We start from the raw sequence: 9474 nt of genomic DNA, 5'->3' as shown, positions 1-9474 counted from the left end.
TGGCTGCCCTTGGGAAAGTGAAGAGTGAAAAACCCCAAAGAAGCCACACGCAAATAACCGTCTCGATGTCTCTCCAAAATGTTGCAAGTGCTTGTGCACGTAGGCTCACACACGAGCTCCACAGATGATAGCGCGTGTGAAACTGGAAAGCGGGTTCAGCGTGCTTTGGCCCAAGTCTGGCACGTCCTCCTTTTCCCTGGCCGTTAGGATACAAAGCACTTACTTATTCCTTGAAGCAAAACAATCCTTGCAGCAAGGCCAGATGCTCGGAAATGGAGAGGAGAGTGGGAAATGCTGGCCGGGTCTGCCAAGCGCGGGGATGCAGCCAGGCACGCACCCCGGGAGGGAGCCAGGGTCCCCCCCGAGACCCCACGGCCCCGGCTGGGAGCAGACCATTATCACCCCCGGATCCGTGAACGCGCCAGCACGTGGCGGTGGCAAGCGGATGCAATCCCCGGCGCCGGGTGGACCGGCGCCCCGCAATGCTGGGTTTGCTCTCGGAAACCCGCTCCCGAGTCGCAGGGACAAAGGCAGGGAACAAAGGAAAAATCATTTTCCTAAGTGCTATTTGTTCTGGCACGCTCTGCAGCTCTCCGCGCGCTTCTCTCCCACAGCTAACGGCAGCTGAGTCGTTTCGGCGCTGCTGCTCACCAGTTGAGCACGGCATCCACTCCTGCCAAGCCTTTGGAGCAGCTCTTGGCCTGTAAGAGATCCCGCGGAAACATTGCTTCCTGCTGGCATCAAAGAAGAACATTTGAATGAAGGCCGTACATCCACAAGTTCTAGACTTGTGAAAGCGCATGCCGTGATTTTTCTTTTTTAAGCAGAAATCAGATTTGGATTAAAAGGAGCCAGAAACAGTGCTCTCAAAAGCACCTGAGAGTGGTCTTTGTGCCGAGGTACTGACCGGCAGAGCCACTCTCGCACTGCTCAGGGTCCCCTGGAGCATCAGCAATTAGAAGGAAGATCTGCTGCATTGATCATAGCTGATAATTCCCCTGGGTCTGCCACTTAAAATGCTCTTGTATCTATAAGGCATGGGGTAGCATGCTAGAACAATATTGCCACAAGGAAAAGCTGTCATTGTACACTGGAATAAAGCTCCAGGACAAGTTTATGTTGTGTGGTCTGGGATTTCTCTGTTTTCTTTTCCACTCCCTGCTCTTCCCCTGCCTCCTACCCCACCGCCCGCAACACGGGTACTTCGAATTTAAGAACCAAGCAAACCCCATCAGGTGAGTGGTTTTCTTTCTGTGGTCCACCAAAAGCAGCTGATTCCCTCCCTGTTAACAAGACTGTTCAAGGATTAAATAATTTTAACAGCTTCCATCAGCTCACAATGATCAGGCAAACACCCCAGGACACAGAAAGGGAGCAAGAACCCAGACGTGTGGTTTTTTGCCACAGTGGTTTTTTTTTTTTTTCGCATGCCCTCCCACCTCTTCCATCCGCCCTGCTCCAGGGCAGAGGGAATAGCTCCAGGACCTTGTAACCCACCCCAGCTGCCCCCAAGTCACGCAGCACAGGCATCGCACAGGGAAAAAGCGTTTCATGAGGGGGACCACTGCTCCATCTGGCTGGCAAGCATTTGGCACGGTCCGATGCCTGGAGGCTGGATTTAGACAGCTCCAGCCTTGAAATAAGAGCCGGTAACTGCCAGCCTATTTAGATACTGAAAGAGTTCACTGGGGAGGTGATGGACTTACTGCTACCTCAAAGTGAAATTGGAGAGCTTTTAAAAATGTGCTGAAATGCAGCTTTTGGATAAAATACACTACATCGTGCACATGTGCAAGGGGAGTGTACGTGAGTTACAGCTCCTCTTCACGCCCCTCGGCTCCCCATCCAGCACGCTCTGCTCTCAGGATCTACCAAGGGCAGTAGAGCTCTTCATGGGGCTTTTGTCCTTCCTCTACCTGGCCAAAAATTAGCTTATCTGTTCCCCATTACTGTGCAGGCTTGGGCCACAGGGTTGCTTTGGGCTGTGTTGTTGCTTCCTTGCCTCATGCAAGACTTCAGTCTCCTGAGGAGTGAAACAAGTTTGCTGAACTTATAGGGCTCCAGAAAGGAGGAAAAGGTAAAATGCACTCGATCGTGACACCGAGGCAGAAGCCAGGCACATATCCCCCAGAGACAACTGGCTCAGATAACGTACTTTCTACCACCTTGAGGTGGGGAAAGTAGGTATCTTCAGGGAAGGTGTAAATGCACGTTCAGTGGTTCATCTCCACTCTCCTTTCCTCACTTTGTGACCTGAACAGCAACTGATAAAGCTTGGAGGTTTTGTAACTCAAGCTCTTGCTACATGTCCTGCAAAAGACCCAGAACAGGAATCAACACATACGTTAACCTCTGAATAAATTCCCCATGACAGCTACAAGTTTCACACCACACTGCAAAGCTCTCAAGATCCAAGCTCCAACAGCCACCTTAGAGGAAAATGGTCGCCTGAACCTTCATGCTACTAAGTTTAGCTCAGATGACATTTTCGTAACTTTTTATGGGACTCGATCAGAGCGACTTTGCTGACAGCAAGAGGGAATTAAGTTCTTATGCCATGAGTCTTGAATGCTGGCATGCCGAAGCCATGCAGAAAGCCACATCGCAGCTGAAGTAGAGCCCTGTCTTTTGTTTAATTGGAAATCTGTGCCCATAACCAGCTGCTCCTATTATTGAGACACAATAAAGACAGAAATCCTCAAAAATCCCTTGTATTCAGAAATTCAAGCTGGCATGTTATAACCCCTTTGGATTTCTCCAAACCACAGGCCCAAGTAATTCAAGGCTGCGCACTCACATGTATTTAAACATGCTTTGCCTAAAAATGTGAAAAACACATCATAAAAGTACTTATTTTTAAGCATCTGCCCTCAAACTTATGTCAGTGCAAAGAGGATCAGTTGTCGGACTGCCAGCCCCAGCAGACAAACTGGCTCCCGAAATTGCCTTGCCCCGCCTTCGCAGCCAGGTCCACTCTGGGATTTTGCTTTGCTGAGGACACGTTTCTGTTGGTGTCTGCCCATTTCAAGGCTTTCACACTTATTTCTTTATCCGACCATTGAATGGCAGGCAGGAAAAAAAGAGTATTCCTCAAAGCCCGTGTCCCGAGCTCCTTCCTCGCCTCCCGTACAGCCACCTCTCCCATTCCCATCTGCATCCGTATCTTCCAGAAGAAAAGTCCCTCTTCTGCCATAAGACAACTTCTCATTGAGATCCAGTCCAAGCGGGATTAGAGCCCACAGAAGCCTCTTGGCCATCCTGTGTAGCTGACTGCTATTACAAGAAACCACATTTTCTAATCGTGTTGTAATTTATGGAGCTCAGTCTTGGGTTTTTACCCGTCGCTCTCCCTGTTGGCAGGTTGCCGCTGAGCCTTACACCTCTGATGGTTTGAAACCTCTTCCAATTTCCTGCCTGAATGCATTCGGAGCCAATTTGGATCTATGTTCTTGTGCCAAAGTTGGAGCTTGAATAACTGCTCTTCCTTGTCTAATGCATAGGGAGTGATCATAACCCTTCAATTTGCTAGGCTGAACAAACCAAGCTCTTCTACTTCTAGGCTCCTCAGTGAAATAACATTTCCAGCCTCCTCCCAGTTTATACCCCTCTTTCTTGAGCAGAGATGTCATAAATTTTAGCCAGTTTTCCAGACGAATTTTTACCATACCTCCTGAAGTGGTATTATAACATTCTTTATATTATCATCTTCATCCCTGTGTTATAAACCTGTTCGGAAATATATAACATTTATGGCTGTTGCATAGTAGTAGACCACTTTGTAGCCCTGCGCACTGAGGAGCCATAATATAAGGAATTCAGCTCTGCTCTTCAGTGCAATGCCTGGATCATTATCTGTAAACACTGGACCAATGCTCTTTTTTCTTCAAGTAGTGGGCATTAAGTAACCAACATGATTTTCACATAGTTGACACGTATTGCAGAGCAGCTGATGCCTGAATAAGTGTCCAGGAATCCAGTGAGACCTTGTAGGTTTGGGTCAAATCCCCTTTAGTTTACACTTAACATTTTAAGCTACAGATTGAAGGGACTCTCCAAATTCTGAAATGACTTACGGTAACTGCCGAAAACCAATGTCATGTTTGTTGGCCAACTTCCCCCCCCCCGAAATCCTGTAAATTGTTGCATTGAGTGGGACATTAATGCTGTCTCCCAAGAATAGTGAAGGCTGTCGTCCAAGTATAATAACAAAACTGCATTAGTCTTTCAGGGGACCACTTACCTCCCAGCTCATATGCTGCGTAGAGATTTTAATAAAGTAGAATATTGCAGAGAAAGTTGTTTCATTTCATCTGTTTCACGTCAAAGAAATATGACAGTGAAATAGTGGAAGGCAAAGAAAAATTCACTGCCTGCAAACCTGTATTTGCAGCCCAGCCTGATGGCAGTGTCCTCAGCCAGAGCGGAGCCCACCAGCTGCTCCACAGCAGATATAGGTTCCACATCACGTACGCACACCTGACTCATCGACCAGAAAGCCACACATCTGTCTGCAGCCTTGCACGGCTCCAGAAAGTTGCTGCAGAGGTACCTCCTACCCCCGTGGGAGGCAAAGGGCACCTTCCTGCACCCCGAGGCACCTCCCAGCCTTGCAACACCCTGGGTATGTGGTAAACTCCCAGCAAACTTCAGGGTGCTGCTCTTCACCCAGGGACAACCCCCAGCCCCTCACGGTGGCTCTTTCACAGCCCAGAGAAGTCACACCTTGCTGTTGTCTCCTTAGTGGCTCATCTGATGTGAGAAAGGTCCTGAAAGGGCTGGTGGATGAGCTACGCTGGAAGGATTTCAGTGCCTGTCTTAGGCTCTGCCTGTGGCTGCTCTTCATCTCCATGGTGATTAGAGACTGGCCTGAAGTGGCAAATCTGCTAAAAGACCCAGCAATGCAGACAGAGGGTGTTCGTATTGAGGAGCACCATGACCTCTGCAAGAAACAGATGCTAGAAGAACCTAAAAATACATTAACCTGAGTAATGCATGAGATGTCAGCACCCATTTCTAGAGCTAATGGGCTTGTTTTTTCTCCTGAGTGTCCCAAACTCACTGACAGCATGCTATTTCTCAAAAAGCACCTAAGGGATCAAAGAAGCATCCAGGTCTTCTGGAATACGTCATCATCGTGCTGGAAGTGGGTTTCAATTACTGTCTATGCCATGCTGTACTCATCAGAGACCACAACTACCTGGTCAGGTGCCACCTGTCACTAAATATCTGCATTTCCACCCAAAGCTACAGGGACATGGGCCAGCTTGGGCTCCAGAAGCCACCGACATGCCTGGACAGAAGGCGGTGCTGAGAGCAGGTGGCACCAGCGTGAGTACGATCCTCCAACAGGACTCCCGAAACCCAACTGTTCGTGTCCCTGCAGCATGCAGGACCGGCAGAGCCACTTCAGGACCATCTGCATCTCTCCATACACCGTGTCTTGTACCTCCTGGGAGGCACAATGGGAGCCTCTGACATAAGGAAGGTGACAAAACAAGGCTGCTGTCTGATTTGCATGGTTGGATGGCACCAAATGAAACACGTGGTGCCACAGAGTTTAAAGAAAGCACCAAGCCAGGCTTGTAAAGACAAGAAGAAGGGGGGAAAAAAAAAAGCCCAAACAACTGGATTTTCTCTAATCAGACAGATAATATTTACAGCCTACGGGTGGTGCCAAAATATTTCAGGAAATGCCTAAGCCTTTCTGAATAAAAGCTCAGGAAAACACCGTATTTAAGGACAGCAACTACAACAGTAAGAATGAAAGCTTTCCACCCTTTCCCAGCCTCTTTACATGGTTTAAAAGATTGCCATAGCAATTCTCAAGGCTAAGCTTGTTTCGCAATCTCCTCTGCAAATTATGTTCTGAGTTGAACACGTAAAAGATCAGCATAAAACCCAAAAGAATCATGTAAACTGCAAGGAGCAGAAATCGATGCGTGCTCCGCACAGACAGCACGCTGAGGTCTAATCCATCCCGTTCAACTCCCGTACCAAGAGACTTGAACTTCATTGGAGCAATCCTTTCCAGTGAAGCACAGATATCATGCTTGAACCCAACCCCAAAGACTTTGGCCCATTTTTTAGTCACCTACCAGCTTTGACTGTCTGCCCTGGACTTAGCGCAGAGCAGAGTGGTCCAGGGGGGCAGAACGTGCGTACCGAGTCCCCCGGGCAGACCAGAGCCCCACCACTTTTTTCCCCCCATAAAACAGTAGCAGGTACGTCTGTATCCATTCCCTTGCACAACCACAACAAACCCCATCCTGGAAGTATTTTGCTTCCCTGCTCTCAATCATCAACTACACCTACAGATGTAGAAAACCACAAGTCCTGCAAGGATCACATCTCTATTTTGTTTCATTTGTGCATTCAGACCAGACCTGTCTCTGCAAGTCTCTATAGCCAGAAACAGCCGCATGCAACAAGTGCTCGCACCCCTAGAAGAAAAATCAGGGCCACTATTTCCAAAGAGCAGATTAAACCAATTTATTTCTGGTAACTCGGTGGTGTCATCGTTACCTGCTCAGGCTTCAGGCCAGGGGGGACCCATGCATACTCTTCCAAGGCACAGCCCGAGTCATCATCAGAAGTCGAATTCCTCTGGAAGTCAAACATGAGCTTCGTGACGGTCTTCTCCATCTCCAGAGGCATAACCGTTACGATGTGCTCTTCCTGGGAGCACTTACAGTGAAGGCAAATCTTCCTGCAAGGTGAGGAGAGAGGAAAAAGGTGAGATGCCCCCGTGAGTTGCACTTTCAATAAGCAAGCAAAGCGATTCCTCCCAGTCGCTGGCCTGCAGGTGCTAAACTCAACCCTTTTTTATGCTCGGGCGTTTTCGAACGCAGGATTTCTCTCTCTTACAAGGAGGAAATAAAAGTCCATATTTGCTGTAACAACACTTGGCAATCAAGCTGAGTCAGACTGCCCAATGTTTGGGGATACATAATTGCTTGTCCCTTTACTGCACCGCAAGGAGCATTTCCAGGGGCCAGCACAGGCGAGGGCCACGTGCCCGCCTGGTGTGGATTGGCACGCCAGCTGGTAATTGCAGAGCAGTTACCAAATTAGGGCAGCTGAGCACTTGGCTAATACAGAAAATGGTGGATTGACTGGGAAGCTGTGAATGACAAGTCCCTTTAGCATGCTGATAGCATAAATTTGCTTATTAAAGTAGCATAAAAATTGATTATAGTCTGAACATATAAAGCTAAATTAAATTAAGGGAGGCTACAAAGCCCACAGTCACACTACAATGGCATCTTAACCACCCGGCTTGACGGCACGCACCGCGGCTCAGCGGCACGCCAGCTCGCACGCCAGACAGGGGGGAAAGCACAAGGACCGAAAGAACAGCCCACAGGTTGCAATTTAAGAGCCACTAGCTTAATTCCCTGCAAATATCACATCTCAGCATTTCTTTTAAGGGTCTGCTCCTGCAGCTGGAGATTTCCTTCATGGACTTGAACCTGAGCATTTATCTGCAAGGCTGCTAGGGCATCACACCCCTTGGGCAGGGGTAAGAGCGAAGGACTAATAAATCGGTTTCTATTTCCGAAAATGCAGTGCTCTTCTACAATATGGGTCAATGGTATCTATTTTAAAGTAACCACGCAGGGTTCTGGATTAATTTGCGCTAATGAAACGGCACCGACTTCTGAGGAATGAGATACGGTTCCGCTCGGGGAGCAGAAGGGAGACATCTCAGAAATAATAAGGAACCACAGAAAAGGCGAGGGAAACGTTACCGTTGCCACTGCAGGTTTCCCTGCTAAATAAGGTAAAGCAAAGAAATTCAGAGGGCAGCAACAGTTAAACATCGGGGGCTGTAATTTTCAAACACCTCTCCTTCTTTTTCACCATTGCGTACAAGCCAGCTAAGCATACCAGCGCTCAGATCCAGATTCGAGTCTAAATTTCCACTTGGCCGTTACAGCACAAAAAATGCACTCTAGCAAAAGTCAAGAGGCTCCGTTAAGTCAAGCCAGGGAGATTTGCCAGATTTTCCCATTTCCTGCCTTTCATCAGATCTAAACCACACAGCGACCCCCACGCACCCCCGGCGTCTGGTTTGCGTCCAGTCGGAGAGTCTAGGCATCGCCTCCGGCTGTTACCTTAAAAAATAATCAAGGCACCATTTCACGTGAATACTTTAATTAATCAGCTACCGGGGAAGGGTGGCCTGCCTCAGCAAAGCGCTGGTTTCTTTGCCGTTTCCATCTCATTTCACAACACGATTAGAAGCAGCTCAATATGCAACAAGATGCTAAGAATAATTAATAGCTCCAGCACCCTGGATTCGGCACTGGAGATAGTTATTCTAACGGAGTTTAGGACTTCTTAGCCAGACTTTAATTTTCAGGATATCCAACACAAGCTTCAAAGGGAGACAAACCCAACAGTCCACGCTCGGATAGCAGCAATGCCAGAAGCAGGAGTGCTGCGATGGGGAAAAAGCCAGCCCGCACGTTTCTGCCCTCCTCTCCGCTCTAGATACATCCCCTCTAGGAGATGGAGCACGGCAGGAGAGCAGCGGAGATCTTGGCTTTGAATAAATGAGATAAATCAGGCCATCGTGGGGACTTTAAATAACGGTGTCGAAGAGTTAGTGAGATGTATGATCAATTAGACACCACAGGTCACACCACGCGACCGCCATCCTGCAGCTCACCCCACGGACAGCCAGGAGTGTGAGGACCGGGTCGGGGAGCTGACTTACACCACCCTTGCTCCTGCCCCATCCCAGGCAAGCGGGTACCACTGGCGGGTGGCGTCTCCTGATCAGGAAAGCAAAGGATGAAAAGGACACAGGCAGCCTGACTACTTGTCAGTGATGTCCCCAGGCCAGGGCAATGGGCTCTGTAAAAATTTTGCACCATTAAAAACAGCGTCTCCAGGCATGGGGTTTCTGCCACCTTCCTGGGCAAACTGTACAAACTGCAAGATCTAGCCCCTGAGATACTTAGTTGTCTTCCTTTCCCCTCATTAAAAGCAGAAGATTAACAGCTTTAATTACAGTTATTTTCTTTACATTAGGATATGTTGTTCCATGGGAACAATATTCAGTGTCCTAGGAGTGTCTTTCCACTCCTATGATATGGTTTCCATGACTTCTTCACATAGGTCTCACTTACTCAACTTTATTTTATCGTCTTCCAGCTCGCTATAATTAAAAATAATTCCCCGTAGTAAAAACTTAATATAAAAATGTACATTTCAAATGTGAGATGAAATTGAAAAAGCAGTATTCCCCCCCCCAACCGCACTCAAAGCAGAGCGGCATGAAGTGAGATGATGCACGTGCCAGTGTTCGACCGCACGCACGATGACTGGAGCGACGATGTCACGACCGAATGCCGATGCTATGGCAGAGAGCTGGTGGGTATGGGAGAGGAGCGGGGCCACGGCCAGCAGTCCCCTGGCTGGTCCTGCCAGCAGCGGCTCGCTTGGCAATCACGTGGGGAGAGCGGCGGG

The 9474-nt window shown here is 48.5% G+C and overlaps 1 protein-coding gene across 1 annotated transcript in view; it reads right to left on the bottom strand.

Annotated features, from left to right (window-relative positions):
- The window catches only part of PRICKLE2 (prickle planar cell polarity protein 2), a 35418-nt gene extending 28749 nt beyond the window's left edge, over positions 1-6669 (bottom strand). The window contains exon 1 of the mRNA XM_009648361.2: positions 6523-6669. Coding sequence (XP_009646656.1) covers positions 6523-6654 — 132 coding nt within the window. The 5' untranslated portion in view covers positions 6655-6669. The remainder of the gene's footprint in view (positions 1-6522) is intronic.
- Between the last annotated feature and the right edge of the window lie 2805 nt (positions 6670-9474).

The sequence above is a fragment of the Egretta garzetta genome, unplaced genomic scaffold (assembly GCF_000687185.1).
Source record: "Egretta garzetta isolate BGI_Z169 unplaced genomic scaffold, ASM68718v1 scaffold91, whole genome shotgun sequence".
Taxonomy (NCBI): Eukaryota; Metazoa; Chordata; class Aves; order Pelecaniformes; family Ardeidae; genus Egretta; species Egretta garzetta.
This window is presented reverse-complemented; position numbering and strand designations above follow the sequence as displayed.